Here is a 19,564-nt window from a genome sequence, read left to right as displayed (position 1 = left end):
TTTTACTAATAATCACCGCTCGAACCGAGAATAATATGCCTAATATAACAAAATTAACCCTTACACTTAGGTTTAAGCTTTTACCAATAGTCATTTACACCTTGACAATATTTGTGTTACATGACACACTGAGAATTGTTTTCAGACGAATTGTTTTTATGGTTGAGATTTCATAAATGGGCAAAGGTAAACTTGTGCAAAGGTCACTCCAACCTCACGTGGGTGTGAGATAAGGGGTTTGCGAAAATTTCTAGCTATGACTTCTAGTTCTTAAGATATTGCAAGATTTCCAAGTTGTCAAGGACAATTTATCAGCGTGCATTTAGCAGCGTGCCCATGGCCCATAGTAGGGGTTCTATTCACGGAAGTAATAAATAAAAGTCAAAGTAACATGTAACACTAATTATATTTCATAACTTACATACAAAATCTACAAATTAACTCTGGCTTGCTTCTGCACTGGTCTTGGCTGCTTGATCCCAAGCACCGACCTCTGTGAGTAGATCCTTCTTGGATTCAAAATACTCTTTGTACCACATGATATGATCTTTCTTCTCCTGTACTGTGTAGAATGCGTTTTTGGACAAACCAACACATACAAGTTCCATGAAATGTCTGATTGGACCCTTCTTTGGGCACCAGCCTTCGAGGTGGGAGTCTAGGAAGATGTGCTCCGAAAAGTGAACATTCTGCTCTTCTTCTAAACCTGGAATTGAAATAAGAAATATAACTAAAAATATATGTTTATTATTAAGTAACAGTTGATACAAATGGGTACTACGTCTGAATGGCCCAAACGGAATCAGCTACGTTCGAATGGCCCACTAAAGGTCGGTGTATTTTGGTAGTAATAATCAGATTGTGATGTAGAAGGCTGCACGTCATCCATTCTTTAATTATTTAAAGTCAAATTATTTTAATAAATTCAAGCCCGTGTCGGGTACCGAGGAGGACCTTATGTCATAGGATGACGTTTGTTTTGTTTTTTCAGAGTGTAAATGAAATCAGATTTTAAAAACAAAATCGGTAAAATTATTGAAAAGGTTGAAAGAAAAAAAAGTTTTTTTCAACATCGACAGGCACTAAATTAAGTATATAGTAATAATATATATTTTATGTCATAAATATTAATAATATAATAAAAAATAAAAATATACATAAATATATATCAATATATATAGAAGTCAGCAGAAGAGGAAGGAGGAGAGTTATAAATTAATAATTAGTAGGGGGCAATGAGCACCGTTTTTCCTGCGGGTCGCGGGACGCGATGCTCATTTTCACCGGGTCAAACCCGAGAAGGAGAGACCTCCCCACACTAATATCAATATATTAAAAATATTAATAATATTTTTTTATGTTTTTTATTTTAATATAATGTTTGCGAATGTACTTTTTAATTATTTTTCATTTATTTTACCAGTGGGCCATTCGATTTGGGCCATTCAGACGTAGTACCCAAATAAATCTTCTAAATATATAAAAAACAAATGCTGTTCATTAGTCTTGCTAAAACTCGAGAATGGGTTGATCGATTTGGAAAATTTTGGTCTTATTAGAGGAAGTCCAGGGAAAATTTAAAAGGTGAGAAATAAATGTTTGAGGCGGATCGAAGTTTGCCGGGCCAGCTGGCTATCCTTACTATCTCTTTGTACAAGTTCCAAAAAATGTGTAACTAGAGGACCATGCAAGAATATCATTATTAAATTACCTTGTTCATTGTCAATAGGGAATTTCCAGATCTTGCCCTGTTCTGTCCAGAGGATCATCTTCTGGAAGTAGTTGGTGGGCTGCTGTGAGGTGGCCAGGGTCAGTTCTCTTTGTTTCAAGTTCTCCCACACGTCCAGTGTTGTGCCATAGTTGCCTTCTTTAGCTTTGAAGATACCTAGAGGCTGCCCACTGAATATGTTCACTACTGTCGGCTGCGATACTGCTGGCCTGTAATAAATTATACATTTAAATTGGATAGCGTAATTAAACACATTAATATTTTTGGAAATGAGGATCTCACTCAATATAGATAAAAAAATATTGTTTTCATATTTCATAATTTCATATTTATGGGTTAACTAAAAGCAAAAAAAGTTATCAAGTACATATATTTTTTTATACTTGTACATATATTTTTTTCTATTAGTCTGTCTTCTACAAGAGTGTTATACTTCCTTGGACAAGTGGAGTATGGTCTAATGAGGTTTAAATATTTTAAAAGTAAAAATTAAAATTGAAAACTTACATTTTCCTTTTTTCTCCTCTTGGTTCACTATCAGCAGGCTTGCCCTTCCTCTGGGAGTACCTCGTCTCCTGAGTCACCTTAGGCTTGGACACAAGACGCTTCACTTGCTGGCCTCTTGTCTCTGGAGGTTTCTGATCCTCTCCCTCTTTTGAACGATCCACCTTCATACCCACGAGGAGATCACTGTAATTATAAATAATGAAATAATTAAATCAAATGGTTTTCTAATTAGATGATATTTTGGTACAAAATATGACATAACAAGACAAGATGAATAGATTACAAAGAAGGATAGTTTAATATCTTTTTAAACTGACATGGTCACTAACAATGTCATTCACAGATGATCTGTGATCAAGGCGCTTGCAACAGTGCTGAAATATCGGAAAATCATAGACATAAATAAATATGGTAAATGTCCTGTCTCAAGTTCTAATAAAAGTTTAATATTGCTGATATAATTTCTGTGAAACATACCTAAGAGTAGTGGATGACTGGTTGATCTTGCCCAGCACCCTGGACAGCAGCTCAGCCTCTGTCTGCTTCACATTCCCACCAATAGCCTGCGCCACCTCTCCAGCTGCTTTTGTGATGCTTTCCTCTGAAAACGTAAACACAGACACTGCCTGTAGCAAACTACATTGCTTTCTCTATTTTAGGAAGATTGAATGAAAAGTCCTGTAGCTTTTAATTTATTTTTAAGGTATAAACTTTGTGCATCAAACTAAGTTCCACTTAATGGCCACATGTAATGGCTAGTTTAGTAATGGTAAGGGCTAGTTTGGTAAGGTTTGTTAGTTATTTATTTTTGTTTAAAATAAGTAAATTATGAATTAATGTTGTGGTGGCCTGGAGGCTTATAACGGCCATTTCTCATGCATGAGGGTGTTGGTTTGAAGGCTACCAGCAGTAAAGTACCAATGTGAATTTTTTCGAGTTATAAGTACTTTGGACTTATAATTTCTAATTACATGTTTGAATTGGCAATCCGCATTGAGCAAGTGTGGTGATTAATACTTAAACGTTCTCCATACGAGAATAGGCCTTTGTACAGCAGTGGCCAGTTATAGGCTATTGATGTGATGAATAGAGAATCTAGTTCTTACCTATTTTCTCTGTTTTGACTTCAATTTCATCGCCTTTCTTACGTCTCTGTATAACCGGTGCAGTAGCAAACTTATCCTTGTATTCACTTTCTTTAATTTTAGGTTCAGCCAACATCAACTTTAAGAGTTCCTGGATCTTTTCAGTGGCATTTTCTGAAGACTTCTGTGTTACCGCAGGTTTTGACTTTGATTCTGGTGCTTTCCCATCGCCGTCTGATGGCTTGTCGGATAAACATCTGACTATAACCCGAAAATCTCGCCTGAACCGAAGCCTGAAATTTATTGGTTATCAAATAAATGTACTAGTGATAAATTACGCAAATAGATCAATAAAAATAGATAAAAATGGATAGATAGAATGTATCATCGCACCTTGTCAGCATTTTTAATTTATTATTAAAATAATTTGTAAATAAAAACACAGACTACAATCTTTGAGGTTATAATATAGCTGTGTTCCGATTCACATTAAATGACAGGCAAACGAATGTCAAATGAATTTACAAACAAAAATTCGTGTGTAACGAAACGTAATAAACACGTTCCGTTATACGTTATATTTAATGAATTTTAGATTTCTAATTTATTTATTAAAGATTTAACAGCTTCTGTATAAAGGGTGTATAAAAGTAATTTAACATTTTTAATTGCCGTCGCGGTGGGCTATGGGAATTAATAATTAGATATGACATTCACTTTTACTAGAATCACCAGTCACATATATTTTTTTTTATTAGCCAATCGCACATTAATCTCTGATATAGCATACATGGACGGTAATTCTCGGGTTGAGACAATCCGAAATACAATAATACTTTGCCCGACTTAAGACGCCTTGGTTGGTAGTCACACTTGCGATTACAGTACCAATTTTTAATTTGCTCAGTTTCTTAAAGCTAATTTTCTTGAGCAGCGTTGCTTATTTTAATCCACTTTGCATCAAAACTGAGACCCACTTTTGTTTTGAGGGGGGGAAATCATCCAATGTCTTTTCCCGCTTTGAGCGAGGCGAGAGGGATTGTCAGACTTTTACTGGCTAAAAACCACCCCGTTCCTACTCCTGTATTTCGAGCCCCGGTAAACCCGCTAGTTAGTCTGCAGCTCCGGATCAACTTTCAGCCCCACTGGGTCCTAAACTGAGACCAATGTAATCGGAATATTGCATTTTGGTCATAATCGTGTGCATTCAGCAAGGATTTGTACTTTATTGGGAGGGTGACAGTGGAGTATAAAAATAACAAAAGAACAGATGTCATTTGTAAGGCACATTTATTTGTGGACGGGAGTGATCTCCAAAAATATTATTTTACAAAGAAATACACGAACGACGTATTCCAAATAAATTCAAGTAGACACTGAACTTAACTATACATTCAGAATTATACGAAATCATACAAATTAAATTTTATTGCTAAAGATATCACATTTTTCTATATAATTGACTTAATTATAACTACGTAACTAGACAATGTAACTTGAATTGCTTTTTTATCAATTAAACACATAAATAATACGAAAATAAAACTCAGCTTTACTTCTTACATACATTACTTTTGTATTTCGACTCGATTTGAAATCGATGACTTTATCGAGTAAATACGATACATCGATAAGAGACTATTAAACCCAGTAAACCTGAGTTTATTTAAGCTGTCTTCGACTTAAACGGAAAATCTAAGAAAATAGTATATTTCATCCTAGATTTTCGCCTTTATACATTTTAATAACAAAACTTGCTTCAGAATAACAACTTACATTACTACGGAAGCTCTATTTAATGGCGTCAATCTTTCTTTTATAATTATTTAAAAATGTAGCTTATTATTAATGCGACAAGGTTTCTTTTACAGAAACTATGTTGGAAAGTAATCTGTTACTTATTGAATGGATTTGTACTGTACAAAGATTGAGTCTACATGTATTTTTTTAATGTTGCCCAACACTCAAAACAACAATTTGTGGTACACACAATGTTTGTTGTCTCGAGTTTAATAGCACTTACATTATTGCATTTTCAAACTGTAATAACTCTAGTACCTATTACATTATATTTATTAAATATTTTTCATTTGTGAGCACTCATATCGCTATATTTTCTAAAGATGAAAAGCACATTCTTGGACTATGATACTTTTATATTTTCTACCTGTTTACGATCTGAAATAATGTCTTAAATGGCAATTTGTAAGAAACAATACTAGTTCCAGATATTTGAAAATGTAGAAAATTACGTAACTGTATTGAAATAATTTACCGATAGAAATAGATAAGATAAATGCTATAAAATGTATGTCTAAACGTTACTTACGAGCGTACAAGTAACTTTGTATTACGTCAAAAATATTCAACTAACTAAAATATTTATATTCAATACCAAAATAATGGTAACTTAAACTACATATATCTAGTATGTAGAATATAGTACTGAGAGTAGTACAGTGTCAATATTGCAATTATATACTCAACAAATCAATTACTTACTTAAGATACGAGTCAACGCAAATAATGCTCTTGAGCAACTAACCGCCGCACTCAAGAGTCATTTAATGGTTACTCAACCCAGTCCTTAGCTATTGTTCTTAACAAAATCATGACTAAGGAATAGTTTAAGTAATTATTAAATATCTCTTAGTACACCGTAAGTAAAGTAAGATTATTTCCAAATCATAACAATAATATGTACAAAAATGACTGACAAATTAATCATTAATTAATAAACACTAACTGGGAAATAAACATTTGTTAATTTTATGTCTAATAACACGACAATTTGGTACGAAACGTGGGGTCATACTAACCAATTAAGAGATCAAATGAACTGGTGAATTGGCAACATAATGGCTACTTATTTCTGTAGAGAAATGATTGCGGAAAAAGTATTGCAGTATGTTCGTAATACTTTTTCAAATAATTTTGTAAATATGCAACCTTGCCACGCGTACTAAATGACAATACAAGATATTGGAATCGCAAATGAATATTATGAATTATAAGTACAATACACAATCCATGTGATGTGTCCGTAATTCATTTATTTACATTATGGCACGCGTTATCACCTTAATATTATATTAGCTTAAGTCCAACGTTACCGTGAGCTTCTCTCGTATTACAAAGTCTAACGTTACATATAATACATAGCTAGCACCAATCCTCTCACTGGCAGTGATGAATTATCACACCCCGCTATACGTGAACATTATGCAAACAGTTTCTAACGGGAATATTGTTTTACAGTGTTATATTTTTAAATACATATAAGAGTTTCTTATGACTTAATTTTAATGTTCTTTGTACCATATCTGTATTAAAGGTGAGGCACGCCTATTGACACACATATGCCCGAAAACTCAAACGCTACTCAATTTTAAGACGCTCTCAAATGTAGTTCTGTCACTATCAATTCTTTATAAAATGACAGAGATAGCACGATATTTAAGTACAACTTAAAATTGAGTAGCGTTTGAAAAAGTACGGGCGATATTAACTTAATTTCAGACTCTGCGTTGCTATTGAGTATTTTGTGGTGCAAATAATAAGGCAGCCAAAGAGTGCTTTTCCACCAGAAATGCGCTATGCTACGTTGCTGTGGATGCGTTTAGCTTCCACCTAGTACACATAGCCTTAGCATTGGTGGAAACAGACTAAGCTAAGCTATGTTTTTATATGGAAAGATGTGTAGCTTAGTATCAGTGAAAACGGTCACATTCACAGCTTAGCTATTACATCTTCGTAGTATAGCTACATAACACATCTCTGGTGGAAAAGTACCCTAACACTAATAAGGGTAATACAGAAAAAAACCCCTTTCTTTGAGCTAAACATGGCACCTACTTATTACACTTCATGTGCTACTGAACTAGATTAGGGGATTTTCATCTATATACATGTAAATTCCCGTACATAAGAACATGACTGTTACAATACTGACCCGAATAAAATCACCGTTACCGCAGTAAAGGTTTTACTGTTTGCGTAACGTCACTTGACTCATAGAGCCGGGGCTTCATTCGACATACACTCTTATTCTTTACCTTACTAATTCACAGCCTATTAGGAACTAAGTTTTACGAAGCCGAAGTAGCTGTACCCTGGTCGGAGCCACACAGTTCTGTTCGGTTCTCTCTGGGCAATGTTTACTGTGTCCCCTTTGTATAATCTTGCTACTGTTTGCACGGAGCAAGACATTTGAGATTTGCTCAGCGGTCGGTTGCTTGAGTCGTCTCCTGTTGCACAAGTTGAGAGCAGACGGGGATCCTTGCCGGTTTGCCGCGCCCATATGTAGTAGCAGTTCGGTGATTGTGTTAGGTACACCACCTGTAAAGAGTAAATATGAGGTTTAATTATACACTAGCGATTTGGGCGCGGTTTCACCCGCTGTGCTTGGCTCCTATAGATAGTAGTGTGATGTTTAATAGCCTATGACCTTCCTTGCTAATTGCACTATTCAACACAAAAATAATTTTCAAATGAGACTGGTCTCATTGCTAGTTCTGGAGATTAGCACGTTCAAAGAAACAAACTCTTCATAATTATTTCTATTAGTATATAAATTATGTAGGTATTGTAAGTGAATAAATTATACCCGAGGGTTTGAGGGTTTTTTTTAATACTCGTTTTTTTAATTAAAACCATTAGAAAGTACTTTAAAGGAAAGTATTTTCCGAATCAGATTTAAGTAGGTTGTTAATGATTTGTAATGGAAATATTCCCTGCAGTAACCACATTGTACTAATCATCGATTATGACGTGCAACCACAGGGTTTTACGTCCATTCGTCCATCTTTACTTGTAGTATGTTAACATCATAACTTTGCGGTCTTAGGAACCTACTTTCTTCACGGTCAATGCCCATTACCAGTTTCAGTGACATATTTTTTTAAGAAAATAATTTTGTAGTTACTAACTTTCAAGGTACCTATTATAAATTAGTTTACCAACTAAGATGAGTAATACAGTGTAGATGGGAACTGTCCCATCTGAATTAATTTATGTTTTTTAAATATATATTTTTTAATTGTAAACATTCGTAATGTAGACAATCTGGTATATGTAAGAGGATTTTCCCTCTTTTAGTTTATTTTAAATAGTACATATTTAATTATTTTCTTTTCTTCTTATTTAATAGACCACCTGATTAAGGTCGCAAGTCGCATCTACCCGGCCTATCTGGAAGTCATCCTATGTTCAGCAGTGGATTTCTTATTTGTAATAATCTAATACTTCAAAATAAATAATCTGTTTGATAATAATAATTTTGTAAGTATGTATATGGATGTAGATGTTTGTATTAATACCGTATATATGTAATAAACAGTATTTTGTTATGTATGACAATGGAAGTGAGTCATTCATAAATATCAGAGTCAGTTAAATAACTTTGCAATGATTTTATATAACATGTATTGTTTGTAGGTACTTAATTATTAATTAATAATGTAAGTATCCTTTAATTTTTTACAATAAGACCCCATTTGTTATTCGCCAAGTCATGAGCAGTGACCTAATTTGTATGAACTTTCCTTTTTTCACCACATTTGTGGTTGATTTCACGTGACGTTGATGTTGGATGTGAGCTCAGTTGTAATTCTACATGTTAGGGTGCTTTTACGCCAGACATGTGCTATGCTACGTTGCTATGGATGCGTTTGGCTTCTACCAATCATATGTATTGGTACACATCGTTTAGCACTGGTGGATATGCACTCAGTTAAGCTATATTTTTTATAAAGATGGAAAATTGCGTGCTGTGGATGGCTTCCCTACTATAGTAGTACGATGCGTCTATAGATACATCACATCCTCGAGCTGCGCTACTTCCTCACACAGCTACATAGCTTAGTATCAGTGGAAACGCTCACATAATTTCACAGTTTAACTACTACATCTTTGTAACGTAGCCACATCTTTGCTGGCAAAACCCCCTAAACTAGACATTATCATTTTTGCAAATTACTCGATTTTAGGTACAAATCGATACTTTATAAAGCTATAAAGAATGCACCTGCATACAAAGGATGATGCAAATATTTCCTTATTACTAAGTAAAACAGTCAGTTACATACCTGAGCATAAATTAAGTAAAGGCCGCCTTCTTTGATCGTGACGTAATTGCCATTCGTCAGCTCGAACTTGTCTGCGCTGTTCTTCGAAGACACCTCCTCATCTCGAATCCAGGGACCCATGATTGCTGTGGAAGAAGAAATTGAGGATAAGTATAAATGAGACACATACAATCACATAGAAATAAATTAAGTGTATAGATTATGAGACATCACACTCTACAATCGCATGGAAAGATATTAAATGTATTTATTTAATAGGTATTGCCAGCTAACGGTAGGAGGTTCATGTAATGCAAGAGGCGAGTCCATTTTCAAATCAGAGAATCAGTCATATCAGAGAGGTAGTTTCAGATACTATATACCCTAAAGACCCTTTACTCGGTAGATGGCAGTATAATATTGACGGGATACAAATAAAATCAGTTTTTAAGGCGATTATAATCAATCATCACATATAGAAGAAAATACTTTAAGCTGTAGTAGATTAGCCTAAATGATAGTATTATTGACTATACGTGATAGTATTATTGAATAATTATAAAATATCTGTGACAGAATGATTATAAAGTATGTTACTGACACAAAACCGCACAAAAAAGCTAAACCAGTTATCACTTTGTTTTCCATGCGTATCATTATTAGTATTTTTGTGTGTCAACAGTCAACAATTATACAAAATATATTTTTATCACATTTAATACGTTATTTAAAATAATATCGCAGTTTCGATAGCAACGATAATAAACAGTGACACAGTGTAGTCTACTGACACCGTTCTTGATCTTTAATGTTGCGCATACGCATTTGATAAGCAGCTGATATTCGGTTATAATCTTGTGTTTAACAGTACCTACTTATGCAAAATTATAATGAAGTGTAAAATCAAAAATAATCAGGTTAATACGATGTTTTGTTTTCCGCGATAGATGGGTTTTTGTGAAGTAGGTTGTTTTAATTTTTTTGCTAATTAATTTGGTATCAGTACGAATTGAAATGATAAGTAACAAATAAAATTCGTGATTTAGAAAGTGATAAGGATTTTAATGTTAACAGGAAAGTATTATTATCTTTTTATACCTCAAATCTAAGCGATTATAGTTAGGCCAAGATCGAATGTGAAATTGTTTGTAAACAAATCATAAAGTCCGCATCGACGCAGTTTTCAGTGCTTGCTGTTGCTGTCACAGAGTGAGAAAGAGGACGGGAGAGTGATCGCATGGAGGAGACATTGATCTGTCTTTAGGGTTTGAAGTATAGTAAATTTATTAAAGTTCGAGTTTGACCGTCTCACGAGGGTTTACGTAGGCATAGTTTATAGACCTAGGAGGCAGGGAACCGGAGTTACGGACTGCCTAGCGGGTTACCAGGGCTCTGGCTCGAAAATCAGGAACAGCAACGGGGTGATTTTTAGTCAGTAAGAGTCTGACACTCCCTTTCGCTTGGCCCGAGGCTGGAGAAATTATAGGATGCTTTTCCCCCCTCAAAAAAGTGGCAGTGAAATATGTGTTTTTAACCCTAGAAAGATAGTCTGCGTAAAAATTACGCATGCGTTTTCGAAATATAGCTCTATCTTTCTTAATAGTGGGAATCCATAGATGTGCGTTTAGGACATCTCATTCGTCGCTAGGAGCTTCCATATGGCGCAAGTGGCAGTAAGGTAAGTATAACCGATTTTAAGATATAACGACCCCATGCGTTAAAATTACGCATGATTATCTTTTACGTGACTTTTATGATTTTGATTAGTATAATATTTTTTTTATTTTTTTGATGTTATTGTAATTGTATATTATTACTAACATTAATAGTTTCTTTTATAGATATTGGTGCAACAATGGGAAGTAGTAATTTGGACGAAGACCGTATCCTGGCCAGTCTCATGCAAAGTGACGACGAGCTTCCCTGTGAGGATACCGATAGTGAAGTAGGTGACCATGAGAGTGAAGATGACGTGCTGAGCGACACAAAAGCAGCTTTTATAGATGACTTAGAAGTAGACAGAAGAAAATACTGAAGAACCTGTAGTAAAAAAAGGAATTTACTGTACTTTTTGCCCTTCTAAAATAAGGCGAAGGGCAAATGCGTCTTGTAATGTGCCAAAACTGTTTGTAACTGATTTTTATAGAATTCTATGTTCCTATAATATGTATAGGATATTGTTATTGTTGATTATGTGAAAAAAAGGCCGATTATCATGGTTAAAAATAATTTATAGCAGTAAAAGTAAATGTTAAAAAGTTTATTTGATTTATGACTGAAGTTTATAAGTTTGGTTTTTTTTCATTAAAAATATATTTATAAATATATTATCTGCAGTTTAAATTATTCTTATATATGTGTCAATATATATAACATACAATTTTATTGAAATAAATTAATAAACACCAATCTACAGCTAAATAAAACACATGCGTAAATTTTACGCATGAGTATCTTTTCCGTACTACACAATATGATTATCTTTCTAGGGTTAAGTCTTTTTCCATTTCTATTTAACTAGCTTTCTTTCGTTTTAACTATATGCATATAATCTCATCGCGTTCTTTACATTTTTCCTTTAAAAAAGTAGCAGCATGAGGTCCCAACTCCAAGTCAATGTATATTTAACTAAAGCAGTCTTTTTCATTTGTTTCTTTTGTTAGACATGAAGTAAAAATAAATTAAAGACGAGCTTTACCTACAGTGTTTAAACATTTGAACACTAAATATTATATTACCTTATTTTTTTATGAAAGCGTCTCTGCCACGTTAGTACGTATACCAAAGAGGATTTTAAAGTTTCGTAACTTTATGGCATTTTAATAATGATGTTTATTACGGCTGGATTTTTATATAAATGGCGCGTCGTAAAACGCAACAGCGGTTAGAATGTTGTGAAGTGACATTACTATCCTAAATATCCTCATTAATGTAATTTTATGTACGACTGCACAGTTGGCGCCGTGGCTGGACAACTGGCTGCCGTGCAACGTGTCGCTGGTTCCATTCCCGCACGGAACAACTCTTTGTGTGATCCACAGACTATTGTTCCGGGTCTGGATGCCATATGTATGTGAAACTGTATGTTTGTAAACGCATCCACGGCACAGGACGAAATTCTAATGTGGGGTAACGTTTTGTAAAAACAATCAAAATCAAAACGTTTTATTCCGTTTGAAAATATATGTATTAAGTTGATTAAATAAGGCACTGGATTTGACTGTCTATGAGTAATTGCTGTATAATTTATTTACATATAAGTAAGGTAAATTATTTTTGAATTAATTTAATATGACCTAACATAATATAACCTAACATAATGAAATAATACCATGTAATAAGTACCTATACTTAAAAGGGTCATAGGTACGTACTAAATATGCTGTTAAAAACAAAAAATTCATGAGTAATGTAGGTACTAATACACCTACTTAGGTACCTAAGTAAGCCAGTCCTATTGCATTAAACATTTCTTTTCCATATTCGGATTATACCCACACCCACATTAAAGGAAATTGGTTTACATTATACCTTTTTTAGTAAGAACCAGCTTTAAGCTTAATCGTTTCGTTTATAAAACCTTTTACGATTCAAGTGCAAAGATTATCGTTGTTTAAAGGTACGTTTTTGGAATTTAAGCAGTGAGGAACTAACTTAACTTTTTTAAGACTTAAACCACGAAGAGGTATTGGTAGAGGCGTACCTTAATAATTTGGTATTGCATGGGTAAAATCGGAAATAGAATAAATAAATTGTAAATGGGACAACCACGAGCAAAAATTAAATTAATAAATGAATAAATGGGTGAAATCTCTGCTAAATACTTTTTGAAACAGTTTTTGTGTAAGTATTTCTAATTTATTAATTAGAAATTTATTAATTAGAAATACTTAAAATTTAGATGAATAAAATAAAATATAATTTAAAGAGGTTTGAATTTGAGAGCGTTACCCTTTTTGCTCTTGCTAGATGGCGCATAAATGTAGCATAAGGCGACTTAAAAACGTTATATTTTGAAGAGCACATTCTATTAAATATATTATGTATAATAAAGTAAAGTATGAGTGCCTACCTATATTGTTTTGCAATACTTAGTAAATATTATATGAGTTGGCAACCTCTTAACAAGTTTGCAATTGATAAATCATTTCCAATTATTATATTAACTATCTAGCAATAGAAAGTATTAAGTGCACATCATTGATACGATTGAAAAACATTTAAACCATATGATAACACAAAGTATTTCGCTTTGTTTAATACCCGAAGTAAGCAGGCACATTGAATGTGACAGCGACTTTTCACTTGTGCCAGGGTAAGTGTCTCATCTTTTGTAGAGTGCAAGGGTTTTTAGATTAATAAATTTGAAACCTCAATATTTTTACTTGATCCGGTAATGAGAAACACCCTTGTCCACAGAGTATCTTTAACCACTTGATAATCTTGCCATTCAATGTGGCAATGCTGCCAGTCTTTTGGGCACCCTACCTCATGAGGGTTATTTTTTCGACGTCTAAGTTAGTTTTTATTTCTTTTAAGGTATTTTTAAGTTGTAAATATTTTAGCTTGATAAAGTATTATTTTTAATAACTTCTTTAAAATCAAAATCTTTATTAGATACTTAATTGTTTAACACGTGGGAACTTTTGAAGCTATGAACATGATAAACGAATGTTTGTTTATGTTATGGCAATACTCGGCTTCCTAAAGGGAAGTCCCCGTTATCTTAAACTGTAGTAGGTTACTAAAGTTATGAATGTAGGTATAATAATGATACGTAATATATATCACCACATCTGTACATCCCCGTATAGATAGAGCTATGTTATAATACCTCTTTTCGGTAAATATGTTAATGGTAAGTAGGTGAAGTGACATATACTTATCAAAAAGCGGTTAAGTACCTAATGTATGAATAGTTCCGTCTTTATATTTATAGTAGGTGAGCCTATTTTAATCGATATCAAAAGAGGACGAGATTTTGATTTCTATAATTGGAAATAGACTATTTTAGGCTACGAAAAATAACAAAGCCACATTTCCCGACTTCGCCATTTATACAGGAGCCTCGAGGACGTAGAGAACAAGACTTCTGTTGAGCTTACAACTTATAGAATTAGACAGTCATAGCATAGCATTCATATTTTTTAAATAAATAGTCCACATAGAATCTGATAACGTCTTTACATCCTGATGTCATTGGGGTTGGGTCAAAATTTCCCGGCTTGTTTACATTTTTAAATATTTTTGGAATCGCGTGTACAGCGATGACTTAATATTTGATGAAGAGTTTGAACAGACTTGGAAGCTCGCAATTAAATTTTCCAATAAGTAATTTTGCCCTATCCTCACTTTCCACGTGGTATTAACGTGGACACAAAATGGTAATTTTGTGCCATTCCAACTAATCAAACTTGGTGTTTCGTAAAAAAGTTCGTGCTTTAACTGCCTTTCATTGTCAAAAAGTATATGATATCGGGAAGAGAGTGAAAATCAAGAATTGTGTGAATTTTAGAAGAGTCTGTTCTGGAAAGACTTTTCTTTGTTAGTTTGATAATGTGAAAGAAGGTGAATGAGAGGATTATGTTAACGTAAACGTAATGAACTTACTATTGAACGACCTATATGAATAAGGTTTGTTTTAAGTTATAGTAAAATGCAGTAGAGCAATAATAATAATTTTCGTTACACTAGCCTAGTTTCAGTGTCGTTAATTTGTTTGATAGACTTGAATGACCTGAATCAATAGTCTAATATTGTCCTTGCTTTTAAATTAAAACTTGTTACGTGCCATCAAGTAAATATAGACTCATAGTCTATGAGTCTCTCTGAGCTGTCAAGAAGTCGTTAACTCGATTACTGAGCAAGGAATTTCGGGTCCGAGTTCCTTGATGGAGCCAACCCAGTGGCGTAGCGTAGTGGGGGCGGCAGGGGCGGCCCGCCCCGGGCGGCACTTTTTAGGGGGCGGCAAAATTAAACAATAAATAATAAAAATATTTTGTAAATATTTCAACCATTTTATATTTTTTTCGCAACTAAAGATTGGAGTAAGTAGTGATAGTGGGAATGGAACCTTTACGAGTGGTCCTGCCCCGTAAGGAAACCTTTAGACAGAGTCGACTGTACACATTCGGACCGATTATAAGGAGCCTACTCTTTAGGCGTAGTCCCGAAATCATGGAAGACCGCCTATGTCCACCCGATCCTTAAAAAAGGCGATCGAACAAATCCGTCAAACTATAGACCGATAGCCATAACTTCCCTCTTCTCGAAAATAATGGAATCCATTATTAAGTGCCAGTTCTTGCGGTACCTAGAGGATCACCAGCTACATATTTATACATTAAATTAAAATACCTAAATAAGGGGGCGGCAAAATTGTCTTCCGCCCCGGGCGGCCGACACTCACGCTACGCCACTGAGCCAACCTATTATTCTACAGCCAGAATCTGCAAACGGCTCCTGGTGTATGAAAAAACCTCACACTCTTTTATAACTGGCCAAATGAGGGTGTTACATTTAATTTCAAAGAAAAAAACATACGTTTTCGTAATAAAAGGCGATCAAATGGTGGTATTTCATGAAAATCTCTTTACACGAGTTCTTAGTTCGAAACGGCAGCGAATTAATTTCGTTGATCCTTTATGTTTAGGTTGCCTAGGTACCTACTAGCGACGCATCCCGATCACGGTCAAAAACCACGATGTTTGTGTCAGGGTCACGCAGTCGCGATTTTTTTTCTTTTGGCGCCACACAGACCAGTCTATAAATTGCCACGAACGCTACACATGTGGCTTTTAAAACATATCAAATTATATTTTCTAATATGTGATAATAATTTTAAAATGTCGTTTGGCAAAAAGTTCGTTATTATGAACATGACGCCATTTCAAATCTAAGCCGGTCTTTAAATAACTATTAATTAAGCCAGCTATTACTTGGTAGCAGTAATATTAATGAATGTGGATGATACAAAAGGAATTATGTAACTTTGTCTGGAAGCTTAATTATTATGAGCAGATTAATTGCGAACATACACCCAGCTTAGTTTCTTTACACTACCCATAGTAACTATGTCAATTATACTAAGTTTTCCACAAAGGATTATCAACTTTATTACAAGTACTGAGGGATAAAAATAGGGTGTATGCTATGTGTACACAATGCAAATATCTAGGCGTATCCTGTCTGTGACACATACACATACATTATCATTTTAATCACATATTTTGTTCTGTAATAATATAAAAATCGTATTGTTCTTTTGTTTACTTCTTTTTAAAGCTAAACTGGCAATGTGATAATTTGTTTTTGATTTTAGAATGCAATTAATGTGCTTAGCTTGAGTAGTACAATGCATTTAGATTTATGGCAGATTTAAAAAGTATTTGAAATCAATTAAACTGCAAAGAGGTTGATTCAATGAAGAGTTTCTAATTGCTCCTAATGTAGACGATCTACACACTTCACAGTAAAGTTATACATATAGCCGTTGCCTAGCCAACATGTATCATACATAAAGTAGACTCAAACAAATACCAAGCTTACCACATTATATTAAGTGCTAATTCTGTTTATATTTACTGGGTAAACAAGGATTTATCTATACAAGAGTTATTATTATGTAATGAAATAGCTACACGATTATGTTATCTTAGTCATAGTAATATCAGCAGCTGTTTATTTGTTTCTAGTTTTTATACATAGCTTTATATAAAAAATGGAATGCTTTATCTTCCTATGTGCAAGATTATAACCGAGTTATCATATTGGCCTACAATTAATTTAGTGTTTGTTTAGAAAAAAATAATAAAGTGTTAATACTCACATTGGGTTCCCAAATTGACTTCTTTCTGACCACCGTTGAATTGAACCACAACTAATTCTGTAATATATATAATTATTTGTTATTGTCATGCCGCATATGAGTGACACAGAGAATTTAATTTTATAAATAGAAATTATTAAACTACTTGTAGGTATCATTTATAATTATTTTTCAATTTAAATGTGCTTAGGAATATTACTTATAACTTGGGGATATTAACCTTTTTGTAGGATGGTCAAGTCATAAACTGGAACATTGCCTTTGCTTGAATTTTTTTTCTTTGAGTCTACCAATAACATGTCTTCTCCCAGATCTTCGACATAGAATTTCTTAGCACTCTGTGGAGTGTCATCGTCATCAAAGGTCCTTGCTCTCGGCTCCCGCGCGTCGTCCTCGGCCGGCGGCCTTGGGCGGGCCACCAGCGCACTCTGTACCCCTCTGTCCTGGTTCAAGTTGTGTAAGATAAAGTGGTCGTTTATCAAGTCCAGCTGTCTCCTCATCGATATCATCTCGTTCCAGTAGTAGAACGCTATCGAACAACTTAGTACCATACAAATAACGCTTAACAAAAAATTCAACACGAACAAAAGCTTTATTTTCTTGGAAGACGCTATTGAGAACGTCGTATTTATATGCACGCCGAGGTCTGACGGTTTCTCTGCAATCAATAAAATACCACGTTATTAACATATTCGTGCCTTAAATTAATATTTCATTGTATAGTTATGTAAATATCTAAGTCACCTGTGTTGAGATGTATGACAGTCCCTTCGGGTGAATTTACTTTCGTATTTTTGCCAGTATTCAGAAAAATATTAGCCGCACCTGGTGAGTTCAAGGGGACACCTTCGCTCATGTGGATTTTCCTTTCGCCGTCCATTATGAATACTACGATTACTTGTTTATAGTACGAGGTAGTACTACTATTCGGGCGTAAGCGTACGCGTCGCCGGAGATACCTAAACAAAGGATGTAAAGCTCAAATAAGTTCGCACTGACCGCACATGATAACCGCAAGTTGATAAAAAACACAACACACTTTACATACCATGTATGTATCCGTTGGCACTGTATTTATTACTTATTTTATTATTATAATTCCTCACTAGAGAATACACTTGCACTAAAATCTTTCATTATAAAATAAAACCAGTTCTCTGACTTCCATACAAACAAAAAGTAAACACAAAACACAACAAACAAAACTTTTCGCTCCTTCGCTTCGTTTCGTTTTTCGACACAACTTCTTTGGGCAAAGGCGCGCACGTCGCTGGCTGCCTGACCGGTACCGGTTGCGCGCCAAATTCGAACTGAGCGTGCGAACTGCGAACAGCGATGCGATGCTAGCGAGTGAATGCGGAATGACCGCGATTAGCAGGCTGGGATATATTCACCGATGGACGGTGGACGATGGATAACTTTTACAAATGGTACAGGCGCGCATGTTTATATTGGTTTTGTTCGTGAAACAAACTGAATTTGAACCAATTCAGCAAATACATCGATGCTGACCAATTAAATACCTATTCTAATGACAAAGATTCTATGAACTTTATAGTTGACCTACTATTGGTTTCCAAATATATTATTTAGTATTAATAAATAATTAATAATAATTGTTATACTATTTTAGTAACACGCAATTTATAAATAAACAAAAGTAAAACGATATCAGATAAAATTGTAGAAATTTGGTTTTTAGGGATATCCCCAAGTAATAAAATTGAGACATTTTTTATAATTTTAGATTTGGGGATTTTTTTAAGTATAACTTTTATTGATGGGTGAGGTGGGTATTGTCTTTTTTGGGTTCCGTTTAATTAGGTAAGTAATTTATATTTAGGTTGGTTCTAATGGTTTTATCACGTGGTAATATAACTAGGTACTTAATACAATAAAAATAATAAAAAGCGGTTGGAATACAAACTCCACTTTAGCTATTTGACAAAGATAAAGTAAAAAAATTCATGCACACCCTCAAACAACGTAAAAACAGAATTTAATCTTTTTTACCTGAACGACACCTTTGTTGAACTGAATTAGCCTGGTTTCTAGAAACCCTTATCAGGCCAGGTAATTACCCAAACGGTCGTATAGTGTAGCTTCAAACTTGCTTGGTTCTCTAAACAAAATTTGCGTTTGGGAAGTAGTCGTGTCGTTATTACTCGTAGGTATAGTATTGCACATTTGGAGACATTGTCGCACTGGTATGCGCGACCAGCTGCTCGCGTCTCAGACGAAGTTATCTCGACTGGGGACGGATATAGTCAGCTTTTAGGGATGCAGCGCCGGTTTTAGATCTTATCTTGTAGGTGTGACCAAAATTTTATTATTCATTCATGCATGTGTT

At 34.3% G+C, this 19,564-nt stretch overlaps 2 protein-coding genes across 3 annotated transcripts; both read right to left on the bottom strand.

The window, feature by feature from the left end:
* Positions 1-387: 387 nt before the first annotated feature.
* LOC118278023 (28S ribosomal protein S31, mitochondrial) lies at positions 388-3,845 on the bottom strand. Its single transcript, XM_035597080.2, has 6 exons — positions 3,715-3,845; positions 3,343-3,614; positions 2,714-2,837; positions 2,237-2,419; positions 1,712-1,938; positions 388-706 (listed from the first exon to the last, which is right to left on the bottom strand). The coding sequence occupies exons 1-6, from the start codon at positions 3,723-3,725 to the stop codon at positions 438-440; spliced, it is 1,086 nt and encodes a 361-aa protein (XP_035452973.2). The 5' UTR covers positions 3,726-3,845; the 3' UTR covers positions 388-437.
* Positions 3,846-4,594: 749 nt separating this feature from the next.
* LOC118277546 (uncharacterized) lies at positions 4,595-18,625 on the bottom strand. Of its 2 annotated transcripts, none has more exons than XM_035596406.2 (6): positions 18,263-18,625; positions 18,040-18,173; positions 17,435-17,872; positions 17,215-17,271; positions 9,408-9,532; positions 4,595-7,659 (listed from the first exon to the last, which is right to left on the bottom strand). In XM_035596406.2, exons 2-6 carry the CDS (start codon positions 18,092-18,094, stop codon positions 7,396-7,398), a joined length of 939 nt encoding a protein of 312 aa, XP_035452299.2. In that variant the 5' UTR covers positions 18,095-18,173; positions 18,263-18,625; the 3' UTR covers positions 4,595-7,395. The 2 variants fall into 2 exon arrangements, with proteins under 2 accessions (XP_035452299.2, XP_035452289.2); XM_035596396.2 differs by having other exon boundaries at positions 17,959-18,173; positions 18,263-18,623.
* Positions 18,626-19,564: the final 939 nt, after the last annotated feature.

The sequence above is a fragment of the Spodoptera frugiperda genome, chromosome 15, assembly GCF_023101765.2.
Source record: "Spodoptera frugiperda isolate SF20-4 chromosome 15, AGI-APGP_CSIRO_Sfru_2.0, whole genome shotgun sequence".
Classification (NCBI taxonomy): Eukaryota; Metazoa; Arthropoda; class Insecta; order Lepidoptera; family Noctuidae; genus Spodoptera; species Spodoptera frugiperda.
Note: the sequence above shows the minus strand (reverse complement) of the source record. Positions and strands in the feature narration are given on the sequence as shown.

What these genes read in the sequence shown, in the direction of transcription:
- LOC118277546 (XM_035596396.2), bottom strand. Translation starts at nt 18,094, where the DNA reads ATGGACGGCGAAAGGAAAATCCACATGAGCGAAGGTGTCCCCTTGAAC. An exon ending in TGTCATACATCTCAACACAG is followed by an intron (nt 17,873 to 17,958) that starts GTGACTTAGATA and finishes TATTGATTGCAG; the next exon opens with AGAAACCGTCAGACCTCGGC. An exon ending in TTTACTTAATTTATGCTCAG is followed by an intron (nt 7,660 to 9,407) that starts GTATGTAACTGA and finishes TACTCTTTACAG; the next exon opens with GTGGTGTACCTAACACAATC.
- LOC118278023 (XM_035597080.2), bottom strand. An exon ending in CAGTCATCCACTACTCTTAG is followed by an intron (nt 2,420 to 2,713) that starts GTATGTTTCACA and finishes TTATAATTACAG; the next exon opens with TGATCTCCTCGTGGGTATGA. An exon ending in AGAGGAGAAAAAAGGAAAAT is followed by an intron (nt 1,939 to 2,236) that starts GTAAGTTTTCAA and finishes AATTTATTACAG; the next exon opens with GCCAGCAGTATCGCAGCCGA.